This window comes from Strigops habroptila, chromosome 6, assembly GCF_004027225.2.
Source record: "Strigops habroptila isolate Jane chromosome 6, bStrHab1.2.pri, whole genome shotgun sequence".
NCBI lineage: Eukaryota > Metazoa > Chordata > Aves > Psittaciformes > Psittacidae > Strigops > Strigops habroptila.
Window position 1 is genome coordinate 19,430,896 of NC_044282.2, and position 21,215 is coordinate 19,452,110.

Consider the following 21,215-nt stretch of genomic DNA (forward strand, 5'->3'; position numbering starts at 1 on the left):
AGAGGAACAAGTGGATAGAGATCAAATGGAAAGGAAAATGGACAGAGAGGGGAGAAAGGAAAGAGGGAGGAAAGAGAGAGGGGGAAAGAGAAGGGGGGAGAGGGGGAAAGAGAAGGGGGGAGAGGGAGAAGGAGATCATAGCAGAAAGCAGGAGGGAAGGAGCGTGATGTAGAGAGATGGAGTGCACATGTGAAGGAAGGAAGGTAGGGGACAGAGAGGAAGAGGGATTTATCACAGCTGTAACAAAGACAATCTGAAGGGAAAATAAAATTTAAAAGAAAACAAAAATAATAATAATAAAAAACCACACTAACTTTGAGACAGCTTTTTTAAATGAAAGGACTGAATAAAACATTTTTCTACTAGGAAGTGTCCTGTTCTAGAGCTTAATGGGCTCACCCCGAATTCAAGTATAGGATATTTTTTTAGAATAACCAAGCTTTCTTCAGAGAAAAACATTTGTCAGCATTGGTTTATCTTTCTCAGTAAAACACCCTATATTTACTAAGCAGTTCAATCTGATGTGCTTAATTTTCCTTTTCCTAATCTTGTATCATTACACCCTACAGAAACTGCTCTGCTTTTGCACATATGTATCTTTGAATCTGTGTGGCATTCCTCATCATTCTTTGCCAGTATTTTCCTAACTTCTAAACTTTTCTAACACATGGTAACTGATTCCTACTGCTCTTTTCAAAGACTGTTTGCTGAAAACCTTGTACCACGTCTCTTTATCACACAGCCAAAACGAGCCATGAAGGTAATAAAAGCATCTTCCTTTTCTGTGAACTTCTGTATAGAGAGCTTAAGCACATAGTAGTTGTTTTTAAATATCCATATCCTTTTTAAAACTATTCTGATCTTGTCTCTTACATACCTTTCATTATTACTGTTTCCCAAGTGAGCTTTTTTCTACTATGGTTTTTAGAGTACCGTATTTCCTGTTGAATTTCATTTTATTCCCATATTTCTAAACTCTGTAGACCTTTCTGGTTTATTTCTATATTTTCAGCAGGGTACACATCTCCTAATATATTCACAACTGAGATTTTTTTATCCAGAAAACTCATGTTGCTTAGTGGTTCTTAAATTACACTCAATGTTCTTACAGCTAATCTTGATTACAGAGACTTCCTTTCCTCGTTTTCAACTGTTGTGACTTGCACGCAGACCACTACTGACATATTTAGCTATTCCCATGTCATCAATTCTTTTATTTCTTTTTCCAGTAGGGAAGATAGATTGCATTGTACCTATTCCACTTGTACACAAAGCTAATTTACTTTTCAAACCTAATCACTGCTATATTCCTCTCCTCCCTCTGCCTTAAGTTTCTGGAGCACTTCATGGAATACTTCATAGGAAGAATCTTTACTATCAGTACATTGCTGAATGTTTAAAGACATAGTTTAGTCCTTTAATCACAGGTTTGCCACTGGATATTTTAAAATGTGTTATTACCTATGGGAGTGTTTCAAAGCAAGCTCTTGGCTTCTGAACCTTTTTAAAAATCTTCCTAGTAAAAGAACATTAATATTCTAAAACTAATATTTGGGGGAAGTTTTGGATAAATATGTTGTTGATGCTATTTCCTCCATTCAATGATTTTTAAAAGAAAGGAAATGCAACTCTCTTGCTTAGTGTCTTCCATTACTTTCTTTTTTTATTTGTGGCCGCAATATCACCTTGGGGCAATAGCTAATAATCCTCTATTTGAAGATGAAGGAAAACATAATGATTACAGAACACCAACAGCCACAGCTATATACGAACTACAAGGCAGATGCAAATTGCAAAACTTTTGTCTGCTGATCACAAGAGTGTGAGACGCAGCTTCCTGCATTGTGTCTCCATGGCAGGGTGATTGGACAAAAGAGAGAAGGTGATCTGATTTCAGATCATCATGGTGTCATGTAGGCAGGACAAATACCTGTACATGTTTCCCAACACCTTTAATTCAAATATGGACAATTTTGGGCTACACAGAAAGAGCATTTCTCAATCCTTTCGTCTTTCACTCCATCTCCATACAAGAAAAATTAACGTCAGAAGGCAGACAAACCTGTCAGGCTACTTATTCTTAATTTTTTTTTCCAACTTACAGATGGAAAATTTGTATTCCAAGAAAAGAATCAAAGTTCCCTCTTAAAAAAACAGAAAATTGACAAAATGAAAGACTTTTTTTCATTCTGTTTGTGGTAATTCTTCCTGAATTAGTAAGATGTAAAGAAAAAACAAATACACATACCCACAGGTTCACACATGAGGATGGGCAATGGGATTGGAATGACAACTAAAACTAAACTCAGTATAGACTGCAAGATATTAATGCATGGCTCTTCCCCAGCCTTCCTGAATCTAAGAATGTGGCTAGAAGCACACGGTTAAGAGGACAGTAACTGTCAGACATCAAGATAACAGCTTTTACTAGAAAATTTTGAAACTAGATATCAAGTTGAGAACAGGTATTTTGTTTCATGTAACGCCTGAAATATTATTGAAAAGGCTACTGCTTTTAGGGGGTGGGGTTTTGTCTTGTTTCCCATCACTTTGGTTGTAAATATCTTACACACCTTTTCAAGGCCTTCTTCCTTGAGGCTGATAACATCTAAATCAAAATCTGTCCTTAAGCCATTGGTTTTGTTGAAAGTTATCCTGCCTGTGAGGCCTTCCCAGTGGGCCTATGGAGAAAGAAAAAACAATATCTATAAATAAATACCTCTTCTTTTGACCCAAAAGAACAAATTTTCCTCTGCCGAAATGGAAACAAATTATTCATACTATCTAAATAATTTACCTTGTGACTGATCTTTTAAAAATATATCTTGTATTCACTTTTTGCTAATTAAATCAATCTTCCTTCAGTGTTCACAGCCAATTTTTTAAACAACACTCCATGTTAGCCAATAGACTATTCTTAGTGCATGAGATAAAAGACGGTTTTGTTTTCATTGCTCTATTATCCGTGCATACGTTTCACCTTCTGCTTCCCTACGTGCCTCCCGCTTTCCCTCCTAAAGCTGCAATCTATCTCTTTCCTTGATGTGCATTTCATTTTTCTGTCAGGAAATTTTAGTCAAATGAAGGTTTACTTTTGCAAAATGCTGAGTCCCCTGAAACCCACTGAGACAGCAAAAATTGAGGTCACTGAGACAGTCATTCAGAGCTGATTCCTTAATTTTATTAAAATGCAATTCATTTCTTTATAACTGAAAGTCTACCTAGTTCTAAAACTATTCTGAAGTAGAGGAGAGATAGTGGAAACCAAAATTACCATCCTAAAAAGAACCAATGTTAAAAACAGGGTTTTATTTCATTACAAATAGTTTTCTTTATCACAGCATTTTAGAATGAGAAATACTGTATTAGGTATTAATCATTGTACAAGACTTGAATACTCTATGGTGTTCAGCTTTAGCATATTAATTCTCTTGGCTTTACTTTAAATGACTATCTATCAGTATCTAAATAGCATACTAGGAGACCAAGGCCACATATGTTAATTCACCATGGGGGACGGGGAGAGTAAAGGAGGGAGATAGATAAAAAAAATTAAATCAGGGAATAATTCTCATTCTTGACCTCGTTGAACTTATGCCAGTAATCAGTGCTGAATTTTTCATAATCAGTCTATGGTTTGGGGTTTCAGGGCTTTGGATTTTTTTGCCACGGATGTTCAACACACACACTATATGTCCCAATGATCTACAAACAAAACTTTTATTTAGAATGCAGTTATTTCATCCTTTTATGTTTCTCTGTTCCAACTTATACTTCAGGTAAACCCATTTTCAAATAAAAATGCTCTCTTGGTTGATAAACTCCTTACACACAATAAGCTGAGACATTCCCATCTACTGAAAAAAAAAAAAAGGCAGAATTCAAGTAGAATAGACATAGAAGAAAGTGGGAGTAGGGAGAAAGGAAAGCAATGAAGCAGAACACTCTTAGTGACTTACCTCCTTAATGAGACTCATAAAGCGGGTCCCAAAGCGCCATGGTTTGTGGCGATTACACTGTAGTGAACTGACAGTCATTTGTGGGAACTGCTGGACAGCCACTGACACCACATGAACTGCATCATACATTAGTGCTGCATCCGTCTGAAATTAGAATGAAATCAGAACCATGAACACAAAACAAACATATGTGACAGCCCAGCAGTGAGAGAAAGAAACAAGAAATTAGCACTGGTCGTTTTGTTAAAGAGAGAAAATTATCTGATTGCTTGTGTAGCACTGTAAAATGCAGCTTTATTGCCAAGTTCTAAACAGTGTCGGGATCTTCGGACTCAGCTTTTCTCTTTTTAATGATGAAATAAGGGCACAAATACCAACTTTTCAGGATCACAGGAGAACACTGGTTCTCTGATGACTCATGTTACTTTAAAAAAACAGTGCATTATGAGGCTATATATCTCACTATATGCACTTTTGATTCAAATTAGTTATTTCGATGAGTGAGTGACGCAAAAAGAAAAAAAAAAGATCAGATTATCAAGGTAGCTATGAAGAAAAGTGCACAGGCTAAAGAAATAATGATTTTCTGTTTTGAAATTACAGACTAGTGTCCCACAGGTACTCAGTTGATTCATTAACAACTTTTTTTATGGATACCAGTTTAAATGCCTGAGACAGATCTACCCAGCATGTTGTACAAATCAGAGGCGGATAAGAATTACATTAAAACACACATGCATTTTAATAGTTTTCATGTCCCATCCTGAATAAATAGGCTGTTTATGCATGGTATGTGTTAACCAATGTTGTATTAGCAAAGGACAGAGACAGCCACTCAGTACATACTGTCCTGCTGTACAAGAAACTGACATCTCTCTCCTGTTCTATTTGATAAACAGAGGCAAGCCTTGGAACCAAAAGCAAGAGAGGACCTTAGATTCAGCTGGTGGAAATGACTGCAATGCCATCTGCTCAGCATACCTTAGAGGAAAAGGACCTATTTCCTCTTCTCATTCACATAATTAGTGAGCTGTGAAATTAGTTCTTTAACGGATAGGAAACCTGGAGATTATTGCTCTTGTCACAATGCAATACAATGCAGTTCAAAATGAGCTTATATAGTGCCTTTCATGCAAATGCATCCCAAGGCTCTTTACAATAAAACTAAACATAAAAATGCAAAAACGTTCCACTATTATAGCCCATAAGCTACTGTTAAAGAGGAAAATATACATTCACATTTAAATGGCTCTCCCAAGGAGAGACTTCAAAATTCAAACAGAAATAAATCCTAATTTTAAAATAGTCAGTATAATAGCTTTCAATGATCTCAGATGCCAAGTAGATTATGTAGAGGCTCCAAATCAGTCAGAAAATATTTTTGCTGCCAAATTGTTCATTATCTTCAAGGCATTAAAGTGCTTTTAAGGCAAGCTGATACTTGACAAAGAGACAGTAAAACACTGAAAAGTTGGAATGACATGCTGAGTAAGCATCATACAAAGCTTAATATTCTAGAAGCAGTACTTGGCAGTAGTTGGAATCTAGACAACACTTTTTAAAATAAACTACACAAGAGTGGAACACATTGACTCAGAAATACAAACTCTTCTTTTTTTTTTTTTTGTTTTTAAATCAGCTCTACTTCTAAAACTGTATTTCTTACACCAGTGAAAAAAATTGAAATCGCTGTGAGACTTTTGCAAAAGCAGCCCATGAAGAAGCAACCAGAAATTGATTAATTAGATGTAAATTTGGACATGGAACTGAGAAGTCTCATCAGGAAGAATCAAATGGACATTATGCCAGATTCAGAGCAACATAGCTTTCTGTCAAATTATGTAAGCCAGTGAGCTGGAAATCTGTAGGATGTCAGGACAGTCAACTCCAGTGGAAGCATTAAAAAAAAATTTCAGTTTTAGAAGTAATTCAAATTCTGATAATATTCTTCATATTTGACTGACAAATATTGCTTCACTAGAAATAAATCTACATCAGAATGTACTTCTTTTCAATGCACACAACATAAATTAATCACTGGCTAGAAGTTGAGAGTACTATTTGATTTTTAAATAGTACAAGATAAAACCCTTATTTACATAGGGTGAGATTCCACAATCCACCTTGTATAGGAAGATTAAAGTTAAATGTAGGCTTAAATGTTTATATTTAATAAAGATAGAACCATACACTCAAAAATATTGGTTTAGTGGTTCGGTATTGTATGCATCTCACTGGGTGAAATCATTGATTTTAATGCAAGAGAAATAAACAGCACAGAACTCAAGAAAATATATAAAGTATAAAATTGAATTTGCGGGTTGAGCTTGCCTCTTGGTTTGTCACTTTACCTTTCCTCTGAGAGACAGGAATTGATAGCTATTGGCCTAGCTCTCCAACTTCATTCATTAGCCTTACATCTCACTGCTCTTTGTCTATACAGTTTTCTCTTCCTTAAATCACACTTTTGGAACTAGGCTTTGTGGTACAGCAAGTACTGCAGGTTTCAGCAAAAGCCTGTTTGAGGACCACAGAGGAAATGTCCCTAAATTAATTTTTTAGGATTTTCTTTCATCTAAACAAAAATTAGCACTCTGGAAGGAAGAAAAGGCAGAAATTTCAGGAGAAGCAATGGTTCTTGAATTTCAGATGGAAACCTGCTACAATGTTTCCATTCACTGAAGCACACATAAACCAAGAAAAATATCCTGTTGAAAAATTACATTTGTATTGTTTTAGTCAACTCATGCAAACCTTTTAAGAATTACACAGTCTTTCATAAATATATCTTTATACAGTTTCTGAATTGTAGGTTGGGAGACATTTTAGATGTGCAATGCTATTTAATATTCACTATGAATTTCTTGGATATAAACTAATCTAAAATACTGATGATGATACTGTCATTTTTATTTCTATAACTACAAACGAAAAAGAATTAGAACTACAGAAGCTACAAAAACTTTTCATCAAATTGAAATAGAATGACATTGAGTTAAGTGATTAAGATGTCACGTGACAGATTGTCCTGGGTTCAGCTATAGCAGTCATTTTTCTCCTTCTTAGTAGCTGGTGCAGTGCTGTGTTTTTTAACTTTCAGCCTGGGAACAACGCTGATAACACCGATGTTTTTAGTTGTTGCTAAGTAATGTTTATTCCAACCAAGGACTTTCTCAGTCTCATGCTTTGCCAGGGAGGAGGGGAAGCCGGGCGGAAGCAGAGACAGGACACCTGACCCAAACTAGCCAAAGGGGTATTCCATACCACAGCACGTCATGCCCAGTATATAAACCGGGGGGAGTTACCCGGAAGGCCTGATCACTGCTCGGGTCGGGCTGGGTATCGGTTGGCGGGTGGTGAGCAATTGTATCCTCTCCCCTTGTTATTTCACTAATCGTTATTATCATTGGTGGTAGCAGTAGTGGTTTTGCATTATACCTTAGTTGCGGGACTGCTCTTATCTCAACCCGTGGGAGTTACATTCTTCCCATTCTCCTCCCCATCCCTCCGGGAGTGGGGGGAGGAAGAAGGGGGGGGGGGGTGAGCGAGCGGCTGAGTGGTTCTGAGTTACCAGCTGGGCTCAAACCACGACAGTTCTTTTTGGCGCCCAACGTGGGGCTCGAAAGGTTGAGATAACGACAGATCTGACCAGAGTGTGTTTAATCATATTTGTGATAAGCATTCATTGTTACTACTCGTCACAATGGTGATTATTTGGCTCTCAGACTTGTTGCACTTGATCTCAGAGTTTCAGCATGTTGTACCTTACTTACAGCCACTATTTGCTGTTTTAGTGTTTATCGGCTGGGGGGCCTGGGCTAAGGTTCTTGTTTCACTGTACTTCATGGTAATGACTTGTAATACAATAGACTCATTGATCATGAAACTGGTCTGGTTTGTGCTTCCAGCGTGGCCATCACCACTACACATTGGGAGGTATAGAATGAAATATTTTAGCAATTGCATATCTTTTTTTTTCTCCTCGGGGGGTAAACTTACGAAGGAAGCATTCTCTTTCACCCCCCATTCCCCCACCAGCCTATTTGCAACAGCAGTTGAGAGTTCTGAAGGTTTTAGATGGCCTTTGAGTACCCTTGAAACCTGCCTGCTGATTGTGCTGGGGATCAGCATGTTGGCAAACATACGGAGTGTGTTTTACCCACGGCCATCCCGTCGTAGGAACATCCTATTTCGTTTAATCTCAAAAATTCAGCAGTATCAGGTTCGAATCTGGTCTAGGGTTAGACGACGATATAGGAGGACCACCAGGAGATTTTCCCTGAGGCTGGACAGTTATGAGTGGCAGGGTGTGTGGGATAGTATGGGCAAGTACCTAGGCCAGTGGGCCCCTCCAGTGCTTTGGAACTTCACCACTGAACAAGTGCAACATCCGGAAAAACTAGTAAAACACTTAAACGAGGTGTGCTGTCGTCCTGGTTATACCAGAGAGGGACAAATTTTGGCAACGTGCTGGGGCTTGGCCTATGCCTACAGAGCCCTGCTCAACACTATCCAGCACCTTCAAAGGGAAAAAAATGTCTCTGGATCTGATGGCAAAGCAACAGACAATGCAGCTATGCCAACTACAAGCACAGCAGCTACTCAGACCCTGACCACAACAGACAACACAGCTACTCCAAGTACAGCAGCTACATCAACCCCAGTGACAAGCACAACAGCTACTCAAACCCTGACCACAACAGACAACCCAACTACTCCAACTTCAAATACAGCAGTTACACCAACCCCAGTGACAAGCACAACAGCTACTCAAACCCCAACAGCAACAGACAATGTGGCTACTCCAAGCACCGCAGCCACACCAACCCCAGTGACAAGCACAGTAGCTACTCAAACCCCGACAGCAACAGACAATATAGCTACTCCAAGCACCGCAGCTACACCAACCCCAGTGACATGCACAGTAGCTATTCAAACCCCGACAGCAACAGACAATATGGCTACTCCAAGCACCGCAGCTACACCAACCCCAGTGACAAGCACAGTAGCTACTCAAACCCCGACAGCAACAGATAATGCAGCTGTTAGAGTTACTCAACTCCCAAGCACAACAGCTGCACCAACTCCAGCAATAGACATTGCAACCACTCCAATCCTAGTGGCAGACACTGCAGCCACTCCAACCACAGTGACAAACACTGCAGCTAAACCAAATGTCCAGTTTGTGACAATGTCTGTTGCCCCTGTAAGCAAAAGCAGACGAAAGACACAAAGAGCAACCCGCGAAGCGAAGAAAGATGAAGACCCAATGCCATTACTACATGCAACAGCATCTGAACAAGAGTTACTACTACGTGGGTCAGAGGAAGAGGAAGAAGAAGAAGAGGTCACTTCTCGACCCCGGACCTCAACCGAACTGCGGAATATGCAAAAAGATTTCACCCGTCTTCCAGGGGAGCACATTGTCACCTGGTTGCTCCGGTGCTGGGACAATGGGGCCGACGGTCACGAACTAGAAGGTAGGGAAGCCAAGCAGCTGGGATCACTTGCTAAGGAAGGAGGAATTGACAAAGCGATTGCAAGAGAGAAGCGAGCCCTCAGCCTTTGGAGGCGGCTCCTGGCAGCTGTGAAGGAAAGGTTTCCCTACAAAGACGATATTACGAATCGCTCAGCCAACTGGACCACGATAGAGAAATGCATCCAGTCCCTGAGGGAATCAGCCATTATAGAGATGATCTATCGTAGGCCGGATTCCAGGAACACATCCGTAGATCCAGATGAAGTCGAATGTACACGACCCATGTGACGGAAACTTACACGGAGTGCGCCATCATCATATGCCCACACATTGGCATCAATGACCTGGAATGACGGAATATCACCAACAGTGGATTGCCTGATTCGTCAACTCCGAGAGTTCGAAGACAATCTCACCCCTTCCATCATTTCAGCTGTGGAAAAACTGTCCCAGGAGTTCAAACAATTGAGAGACGATTTATCCGATCTATCCAGCTCCCCACGCGTACCAACCCATGTCTCAGCTATTAACTGAAGGCGCCCTACTGCTCGAGAAAGAAAATATAGGAGGTACACGCCACGGGCCACCCTATGGTTTTACTTGCGGGATCATGGAGAAGACATGAGAAAGTGGGATGGAAAACCTAGTTCAGCTCTGGAGCAACGGGTGCGTGAACTGAAGAGGAGAACAATGGTCAAGGATGATCCTCCCAGGAAAGCTGCTGCTCCAGTCTCTGGCGAGCAGTTTCCCAGATGGAGTGAAAGAGCTGATTTTACTCCAGCTCCTGTGATAAGGAATACTAATCCCTTTCTACAAGACAGAAGTGGAGAATTTTGTGATCACTATTAGAGGGGCCCTGCCTCCAGCCAGGTGGAGGAGAGGGATAATCGGGTTTACTGGACTGTGTGGATCAGATGGCCTGGCACATCAGTCCCACAGAAGTATAAGGCTCTAGTAGATACCGGTGCACAGTGTACTCTGATGCCATCAAGGTATCAAGGGGTGAAACCCATTTCTATTTCTGGAGTGACAGGAGGATCCCAAGCGTTAACTATGCTGGAAGCTAAAATCAGCCTGACTGGGAGGAAGTGGCAAAAGCACCCCATTGTAACTGGTCCAGGGGCTCCATGCATCCTTGGCATAGACTATCTCAGGAGAGGGTATTTCAAAGACCCAAAAGGGTATAGATGGGCTTTTGGTATCGCTGCCTTGGAGACAGAGGAAATTAAGCAGCTGTCCACCTTGCCCGGTCTCTCAGAGGATCCTTCTGTTGTGGGGTTGCTGAAGGTCGAAGAACAACAAGTGCCAATTGCGACCACAACAGTGCACCGGCAGCAATATTGCACCAACCGAGACTCCTTGATTCCCATCCATAAGCTGATCCGCAGACTGGAGAGCCAAGGAGTGATCAGCAGGACCCGCTCACCCTTTAATAGCCCCATATGGCCAGTGCAAAAGTCTAATGGAGAGTGGAGATTAACAGTAGACTATTGTGGCCTGAACGAAGTCACACCACCATTGAGTGCTGCCGTACCGGACATGTTAGAACTTCAGTATGAACTGGAGTCAAAGGCAGCCAATTGGTATGCCACAATTGACATTCCAATGCATTTTTCTCAATCCCTTTGGCAGCAGAATGCAGGCCACAGTTTGCTTTCACTTGGAGGGGCGTCCAGTACACTTGGAATCGACTGCCCCAGGGGTGGAAACACAGCCCTACCATCTGCCATGGATTGATCCAGACTGCACTGGAACAGGGGCAAGCTCCAGAACACCTGCAACACATTGATGACATCATCGTGTGGGGTGATACAGCAGAAGAAGTTTTTGAGAAAGGGAGGAAGATAATCCAAATCCTGCTGAAGGCCGGTTTTGCCATAAAACGGAATAAGGTCAAGGGACCTGCACAGGAGATTCAATTTTTGGGAATAAAATGGCAAGATGGACGCCGCCAGATCCCCACAGACGTGATCAACAAGATAACAGCAATGTCTCCACCAACTAAGAAGAAAGAAACACAAGCTTTCTTAGGTGTTGTGGGGTTCTGGAGAATGCACATCCCAAATTACAGTCTGATTGTAAGCCCTCTCTACCACGTGACCCGGAAGAAGAATGATTTCAAATGGGGCCCTGAGCAACAACAAGCCTTTGAACAAATTAAACGAGAAATAGTTCATGCAGTAGCCCTTGGACTGGTCCGGGCCGGGCCAGATGTGAAAAATGTGCTCTATACCGCAGCCAGGGAGAATGGTCCTACCTGGAGCCTCTGGCAGAAAGCTCCAGGGGAGACTCGAGGTCGACCCCTCAGCTTTTGGAGTCGGGGATATAAAGGATCGAGGCCAGCTATACTCCCACTGAAAAAGAGATACTGGCAGCCTATGAAGGGGTTCGAGCTGCCTCAGAAGTGATCGGAACTGAAGCACAGCTCCTCCTGGCACCCCGGTTGCCTGTGCTGGGCTGGATGTTCAAAGGCAGGGTCTCCTCTACACATCATGCAACGGATGCTACATGGAGTAAGTGGGCCGCACTAATTACACAACGAGCTCGAATAGGAAATCCCAGTCATCCAGGAATTCTAGAAGTCATCATGGACTGGCCAGAGGGCAAAGATTTTGGGATGTCACCAGAAGAGGAGGTGACGCGTGCTGAAGAGGCCCCACCATATAATGAACTGTCAGAGAGTGAAAAGCAATATGCCTTGTTTACTGATGGGTCCTGCCGTATTGTGGGAAAGCATCGGAGATGGAAGGCAGCTGTGTGGAGTCCCCTGCGACAAGTTGCAGAAACTGCTGAGGGAGAGGGTGAATCGAGTCAGTTTGCAGAGGTGAAAGCCATCCAGCTGGCCTTGGACATTGCTGAACGAGAAAAATGGCCAGTGCTTTATCTCTACACTGACTCATGGATGGTGGCAAACGCCCTGTGGGGGTGGTTGCAGCAATGGAAGCAGAGCAACTGGCAAAGCAGAAGTAAACCCATCTGGGCTGCTGCATTGTGGCAAGATATCGCTGCTCGGGTGCAGAACCTGGTGGTGAAGGTACGCCACGTAGATGCTCATGTACCCAAGAGTCGGGCCACTGAGGAACACCAGAATAACCAGCAAGTGGATAAAGCTGCTAAGATTAAAGTGGCTCAAATGGACTTGGATTGGCAACATAAGGGTGAATTATTTTTAGCCCCGTGGGCCCATGACACCTCAGGCCATCAAGGCAGAGATGCAACATATAGATGGGCTCGTGATCGAGGGGTGGACTTAACGATGGACACTATTGCCCAGGTTATTCACGAATGTGAAACATGTGCTGCAATTAAGCAAGCCAAGCGGTTAAAGCCTCTCTGGTATGGAGGACGATGGCTGAAGTACAAGTATGGGGAGGCCTGGCAGATTGACTATATCACACTCCCACCAACCCCCCAAGGCAAGCGCTATGTGCTTACCATGGTGGAAGCAACCACCGGATGGCTGGAAACATACGCTGTGTCCCACGCCACTGCCTGGAACACTATCCTGGGCCTTGAGAAACAAGTCTTGTGGCGACACGGCACCCCAGAGAGAATTGAGTCAGACAATGGGACTCATTTCCAGAACAACCTCATAGACACTTGGGCCAAAGAGCATGGCATTGAGTGGGTATATCACATCCCCTACCATGCACCAGCCTCTGGGAAAATCGAACGGTACAATGGGCTGTTAAAAACTACACTGAGAGCAATGGGTGGTGGGACTTTCAAACACTGGGATACACATTTACCAAAAGCCACCTGGTTGGTTAACAGTAGGGGATCTGCCAACAGGGCTGGCCCAGCCCAATCAGAACTTTTACGTACCGTAGAGGGGGATAAAGTTCCTGTGGTGCACATAAAGAATTTGTTGAGGAAGACAGTCTGGGTTATTCCTGCTTCAGGTAAAGGCAAACCCACTCGTGGGGTTGCTTTTGCTCAGGGACCTGGATATACTTGGTGGGTAATGCGGGAAGATGGGGAAGTCCGACGTGTACCTCAAGAGGATTTGATTTTGGGAGAAAACAGCCAATGAACTCAATTGTACGCTGTTGCCTGCTCTATAACACTTTTATAGCCCACCAGCTAGATATCTTCAGGTCACCAGCAATTGACCCTGACTTCCCTCCGATCATCACCTCAACAAAGAATGAATTTTGAGGAAACCAGATGAGCTCAACAGTGACCAGATGAGTTTGGCGGTATCATCAGCAGGCAACAACCTAACACTACATACCGTCCCTCCTGCCCTGAAAGACTATTACAAGAGATGGAGCCTGACATCATGGACTGGATGAGTTCAGCAATTTTACAGGGATTGGTCCATGGACTATGGAATGATATCTTTCTCTGTGTGTGGGTGTGGGTGTACAAATATATGTGTATATATATGGGACAGGGGTGATGGTGTGCTGAGAGATGTGGGATCTGAGCATGACATGAATGGTATGGAATAAGGGGTGGATACTGTCCTGGGTTCAGCTATAGCAGTCATTTTTCTCCTTCTGAGTAGCTGGTGCAGTGCTGTGTTTTTTAACTTTCAGCCTGGGAACAACGCTGATAACACCGATGTTTTTAGTTGTTGCTAAGTAATGTTTATTCCAACCAAGGACTTTCTCAGTCTCATGCTTTGCCAGGGAGGAGGGGAAGCCGGGCGGAAGCAGAGACAGGACACCTGACCCAAACTAGCCAAAGGGGTATTCCATACCACAGCACGTCATGCCCAGTATATAAACCGGGGGGAGTTACCCGGAAGGCCTGATCACTGCTCGGGTCGGGCTGGGTATCGGTTGGCGGGTGGTGAGCAATTGTATCCTCTCCCCTTGTTATTTCACTAATCGTTATTATCATTGGTGGTAGCAGTAGTGGTTTTGCATTATACCTTAGTTGCGGGACTGCTCTTATCTCAACCCGTGGGAGTTACATTCTTCCCATTCTCCTCCCCATCCCTCCGGGAGCGGGGGGAGGAAGAAGGGGGGGGGGGGTGAGCGAGCGGCTGAGTGGTTCTGAGTTACCAGCTGGGCTCAAACCACGACACAGATGTCTGTAACCACAAGTCTGTTTTTCAGTTGACTCTATCAAATAACTAGGAAGCTTTTAGCACTCAGAGGTAACAGCTTAATCAAAGACATGATTTCAGCCACAATATATCTCTGATAGAGCGAAACTACCAATCTGTGCTTGATTTTTCTCCCAAACTCAGTTAGATACTACAGATTTTGTCTCAATATTGTTTTGTCATTCCTTTATCTCCTCTCTTATTGTGGATGTTGTGTTTGCTTCTAGTTTTTACATGTTTTTCTGCATAATCACTTTTGAGTCCTGCTAAATTACTTGCTAAATACTGTCTAACAAATTGCATGAAAGTACTCTAATCTTACTGCGAAAGGGCTCTGGTGGAGCTAGACTCTATAAAGAAGGTAGAAAAAAAAAAAAAGCTAGCTTTATTAATAGAGAAAGAGGCTATTATTTCTCTCTGGGCCCCCTCAGAGTAAAAGATGGCCTTCTTTGTCTCCAACCACATCCAAAGATGTCAAAGGCACATAAACTCTAGTACATATATGCTGTGATTTTTATCACATACTTGCTTGCCCTGGTTAATCAGTATTGTAGGGTTTGAGTTTGGGGACTTGGAGCTGGGGCAGGAGGTTGGAAGGGCAGTGGTTTTTACTGGTTTCTAACTTATATGGGCGAAGCTGATGCAGAAGAAAACCACTATAGCCTGGGTTTCAGCCAAGAAGAAATCTTCCCCATGTAATGGAACTAACAGATTGCTTCTCTAATAAGTTCTTCTGCTATACAAAAGGTGTGATTTTTAGTGACCTTCAGCGTGGCTGGTATGTTAGACAAGAATCAGCTGAAAATCCTGAAACCAAATGGTCTGTTTACGCATTACAGCTGGAACCTGAGATCTAGGTCTGTATTTTAAGAGCTTCCAAAAAAATGTGAGAGAAAGGACTCATACTCTGACATACAGGTTGAATCCAAACAAACCTAACAGAAGAGAGGATTCATGGTCTTCATAATCATCTTCAGACTAACAGTGCATAAGAGTTCATTGGTGTTATTTGATATTGACTCAACAAATGTGCTAACTGCTTTTGGAATACCTGTGCTTAATTAACTATTAAGGGTTAAAGAAAAAATTGCAGATTCCACATTTAACGACCTTGAATCATGGTCTCTGTGTGCACCTTATTTACACAGCAATGTTTTTGTATGACATTTCCATTTACCTCCATCAAACTATATGAGGATTTCATGTACAATAAACCACTCCCCTCTGGTTAATATCTCAGTCCTCCAGAACTATGTCTAAATTGCAAAAATATGTGCTTTATTTTTAAAAGATGTGATTTTTCTCATGCAATCAATTTTAACGCTAACTTCAGATGAAGGATTGCTAGGCCAATACTGTTTCTTCACGAACTGTATCAGAAAAAGTACGCTTCTCAAACAGAAAAAAAACCCCATAGTTCAGCTTTTACTGTAACAAATTGTAGTCCTCTATAATCTACAAATTTAAAAAAAAAAAAATTGAACTGTTACATAGGTGTGATCTGAAAGAATTTTCAATTACTCAAGTAAAGATGATTAAAAACAGTTTGAAAGAAGGAAAAAACCCTCAAGTTTTCAATTAAATATTAAACTAGTGTGATTGTTTTTCCCTATAATTAAAGTTATTACTAATAAAATTCTATAAAAAAATATGGTCTTCTACTTAAAAGGTGCTCTGTGAAGTACTTGAAAATACCAAAGAATTTTCTACATTGAGTGACATATGAAATAAGTCAATGGAAAAGAGAAACTTAATAAATTCACTTTTTTTTTCTTTAGTATTTGATCTAGCGCGGATCTCAGACAAGAATGAGTTGTTTACAATCATAATAATTTATTTTCCTAGATCAGAAGGTTCTTGTATTTAGAAATCTGTGACGCGCACGATCTTGTAGTTGCCCTGTTTGCCAATGTTTTTCGGCAGCTGTGGTGAACTCTTTTTCCACAGAAAAGAAGTCAGAGAAGAGGGCCAAACAAGACTTTAGGGGAAAAAAAAAAAAATAAAAAAAAAAAAATAAAAGGTTTAGTTAAGAAACTAACGTTTTAATGCTATCTTATTTATTTATTTATTTAAGAATTCTTAAATTTTAACAATTTAAGAAAATTAGACTTCTTAACCCTTCGCAAAATTCTTTTAAGTGTAAGATATCATTAAAGACGACATCATGGCAAGCATGCTACATACTTGTTTACAGCGATCTGTATTTTGAGTTTGAACTTGACTTTATTCATTCAAGTCATGTCCAGTAAAAGCAAATTAATGTCCCTTTACCTCTGAAAGAAAGAAGGAAAAGGAAGAGGAAATAAAAATGAAATATTTTATGTGCATCAAAAGAGGAATAAAATTTCCAAATTTGTCTCAAAATTAAATTTAGATACAACTCTTCTAAAATGCAACTTGAAATGCTCTAGATAGTCTAACAAGATTAAATTTTCCACAACAGGAAAGATGTCAAAATATATTTCTTCATCAAAGACAAAGCAAATGAGAGAAAAAATGCAATGGTGTAATATCCTATATCCCAGTTGACGGGCCCTGTCCTGTCACAAGGTGGAGAACTGAATCTGCATTTACCAGTCACTATCGTCATTAGCACCAGATTACATCATAAGTTAAATATATACAGATTTTTATGCAAAGACACATTTTGTTCTCTAGCAAACAAAATGTTCCATGCAAAACAAAACTGAAAATAATCTTGAAACATAGTATCCTGATTCTCTAGTCAGTTCTGTGTTAAACTGAATCGACTCACAAAAAATTTTAAGGGTAGACACTGTATAGTTCACTTGAAATACTGTCAAGAAATCTAGTCTTATAAACTAAGCTTTTTCCATTGATTAGTAAAGAATGCATACACTTTTCTATTTTCTAGTCCTTACGCTACATTTACTTGCATGTTATCTGAATAAGTACTACTATATTAAGCAGGAGAGCGTATATTTTTCATATGTGGCTCATTATTCTCTTGAAGACTATCTGTCTTCCTTTTTCTAGTCATTCAAATTGTGCCCTTGTGAAATAAGTCCAACAACATTTAGAAGGCCAAAGTGTTCAGGAGATTCTGCCTGGTGTTTAATAGTCACTAATGTACTCTGAGAAACTTCATGCATTAATTAAAATGAGGCTTAAATTATTTTCAAGTGTGACTGCATCAGCTACATCAAAAATAAAATGAAACTGAATGCAAATGCTTGCAAATGTATATCTGCATTTGTTTCCTGGGTGACCACAACAAAAGTATCCAGATACATGTATAACAGTGAAAGAACACTTCCCTACTCCTTTTTTTTTAACAAAGTCCTTGAAAATATGTGAGCATGTTAAAAGCAATTCCTATGGAGTCTTTCACCCATTCTGAAACTTATTTCATCATATCACTTTTCATTGACTCAATCTCCATTAAATACACAGCCAACTCAGACCATAGTATCTGCTGAAATAAGCCTAGTTAAGAGTGGCTGTGGTTACTGGTTCAACAAAGTTTTAACATGCTCCTTTCAAACTGCACCAAGAGTCTCTTTCTGAGCTTGCATTTATGGTACCTGTCCTTACGAGAGTTTAGAACATAACGAGAATGTTACTTTCCCATTTGGCAAAAAGAGTGTAAGTACATAAGACAGAGCATGTTCCAGCAGGACTGAATTTTCAATTGGCCCTTATAAATTGTATTTTATTTCTTATGCAATAGTAATGCCTTGGATAGAATACTGGATGCCAAGTCAGACTCTTGTGGTTTGGGTTGTTTGGTTTTTTTGTTTGTTTGGTTTTGGTTTTTTCGGATTCTTCTATTTCTTTGATCTAAGAGCCTGAACAAATAGTGGATACTAGAGGTACAATGAAGAGGACAGCCAGGTCAAGTCTCCTCACTCCCCAGCATAAACCATGTATGAAGAAATAACATTATTTAGGATGCACTACACAATAAGGATTTATAATAGCATACTTACCTATTTCAAAGCCCTCAAAAATCTTTCAGAATCAACCTCAGGCTGCTAAGCAGTGTTTCTCCTTTAATAATTACTGTTTTTCTGTTATCCTTACTGATAATTTAACACAGAATACATAATCATTCATTCCAAAACCTTGAGTAAATGGTACATTTAATAAAGAGCAAAACACTTCCTTTTTACGTTCTACCAAACTCCCCATCACCTGCCTTTCATTTTTCCCCATATTAGTCTTATCTTCTAGATTATTTCCATTGTGAGGTCAGTGAACAGAAATAGGCCTCTGCTTTTTTTCATTATTATTATTTTCCTTTGAAGATTGATTTTATCATAGAAAGCTTCATTTCTTTTAAAAAACTCAGAAAAATAGATAAAAACAAATATGTGAGAAAAGTCTGACAACACTCAGAAGGTAGAACGGGGTGACCACCTACAGTACAGAAAAGCTCTCATTACTAACAATGTCTATCACTTTCCTTAAAAGCTGTCCTGTTTGACAGAAAATGATATGGTTGCGTTGAAGTTACTGGATATGAACTACAGAAACTATGATAATGTACATGTTAAAATAAGATAAAATTTACTTTTTAAAATATATGGTTTCTTTATTATAGATACTACTATTGCGTGGTCAGAAAATTTTAAGGGCTAGGTTTTCAATTACGTTAGGATAATGTGATCTTAACCCACAAAACAGAATAACTGGTAACATAAGTACTCTTTTCCACAAGTTCTCAAACAGTGTGATGCCAACAGTGATAACATTATCCTACTTGAAGCTTGATTCACCACATATCCTTCATCAGCTACCTCCAAACTACAGGTAGTTGAATGATATGTTAACACTAGTATATCATAAGCAGGTGATACAAGTCAGCATGCTGTTTCATAGGGAGGTAACAACTGTCTGGAAAAATAAACCAGACTTAGGAATCCTTTAACTGGCAGAAGTATTAGAAAAGAGACTGAAAGAACATCATTTCTGTAGCCTAAGAAAACAAAGACTGAGAACAACTGTTGAGGGGAACAGAAACCAGAGAAGAAAGGAAAGCTTAAGAGCACATTAAAAACAAGCACGGATGCAAAAGTGACAGACTGACAATAATCAACAGGAAACATTTTATCCTACAGACAGATAGAGGCTTAAGTTGTATTAGATTAAAAAATCTTTAACAATCATTAAAAGAACTACTGCACAAGACCATCAACAGAAGATAGTTCAGTTAGATCATGCCTGACAAAAGCAGTAGCAAGCACACAAATTCCAGAGACCCAACACACCACTCCTACTCACAGAAAGCTCTCCTACTCAAGTCAATTATAACAAGTGAATGAAATTAAGGTGAAATGGCTTGCAAAACTAGTTCCTTCCCTCCTCGGGTAATAAAATCCATTGTCCCTGAAATCATTTCACTTCATTCTCACTTGCTAACACATCCCACAAAACATTCTGCTGAGTGAGATTTCATAAATCTTTCAGTTTAGGATTAAATTTTACTGGTTTATGAACTGTTAAATTGCACTGTATGCTTACTAAAGCTGGTGTTTTCTTACTTCTTGACACATTCTCAACTCCACTCTCGGGTACAATTAAGCAAACAGTAGAGATTTGCTTCTCACTCCAAAATACATATTCCAGCTGGGAACAAGATATGAGTATCAGCAAGCCATAAGCAATGTTCATCTAACTTTTTTTAAAAATCAAAGAACTTGTTACCATAAACTCTTCTTTTCCTTTTTTTTTTTTTTTTTTCAAAATATGGTAGTGTTTCAGCTGAATAATCATCACATTGAGGCATAGCTGCTTAGATTATTCTTTAACATTTAGTTGCCTAGTGAATTCTAAACAGGGTGTTTACAGAGATGTGTATGTTATTTTAAGCAGAGACAAAACAGATGCAAATTGTTTTCACCATCATCAAAATACTTGCTTTAACATTCAAAGCAAATTATGTATTTCTCATATTATTGAAAAAGGACTGAAAACTAACAAACTTACAAAAAGTAACAAAACTTAGAACTGGCCAGGTAAACTATAAGGGTAATTTTGTCTTACACAGAAGGAGAAAGTAAAAGTTAGATTTTCCTCTTTTGTCTCATGCCTCATAGTTTGATCTCCAATTCTCAGAGAAATGGTGAAGTGGAACAAGAAAAAATTACAAATTTTGAGAAAATGTCAAGAGAACAAAAGAACAGGAAAAGCACTCCAAAGGATAATGATGTGGTTGCTGTATTTCTTGTCATTACATTGGCAAAAATATGTCGTTTTATTGACAAAATAAAAACATATTTCCCAGTATAAAACTTTGAAGTTGTAGAATTTTTTTTCACCTCACCAAACCATCTCAGATAGTCATGTAATTTGATAGAATATTTATGGTGCTAAGAATCTTGAAGTATCTGAAAATTAATTAGGTGAGTAGCCACTTACTGCAGCTTGAATTTGTATTATTGAAGGTGAAATTTTGAGACAACTTGAAATTTTGCCAGCAATTAACATAGATGTAGTTAGCAAGTAGCTTTAACACAGGTTTTGTTAAAATAAGAGCAGCAGCTGTATTTCTCTCCTCTGTTTGAACTCTGATTCAGTATCTGAATTTCAATTTAGCAAATAAAATTCCAAAGATTTAGAATACATTCTGAAGTACAGAGGAAAATTTTTAATCATGTTTTCTGACAAGCACAATTTTTCATTCTTGTAGAATAAGTAGAAAGAGTCTACAAAGAGAAAAGTTCGGAATTCATCTTTTGCTTCAATGTTTAAATGCGAT

General features: G+C 39.8%; 1 protein-coding gene across 9 annotated transcripts in view; it reads right to left on the minus strand.

Annotated features, from left to right (window-relative positions):
- Nucleotides 1-21,215, minus strand: part of GRIK2 (glutamate ionotropic receptor kainate type subunit 2) — a 422,385-nt gene that overhangs the window by 177,244 nt on the left and 223,926 nt on the right. For 7 of the 9 annotated variants that reach the window (XR_003991913.1, XM_030489993.2, XM_030489994.2 and 4 more), the window contains 2 exons: nucleotides 3,960-4,103; nucleotides 2,574-2,681 (listed from right to left, as the gene is read on the minus strand). Coding sequence is in view for 8 of the 9 variants with exons in the window: in XM_030489993.2 (XP_030345853.1) it covers nucleotides 2,574-2,681; nucleotides 3,960-4,103 (252 nt within the window). In the remaining variant the exon portion in view is untranslated. The remainder of the gene's footprint in view (nucleotides 1-2,573; nucleotides 2,682-3,959; nucleotides 4,104-21,215) is intronic. The other 2 variants (XM_032920016.1, XM_030489997.2) reach the window with 1 other exon arrangement.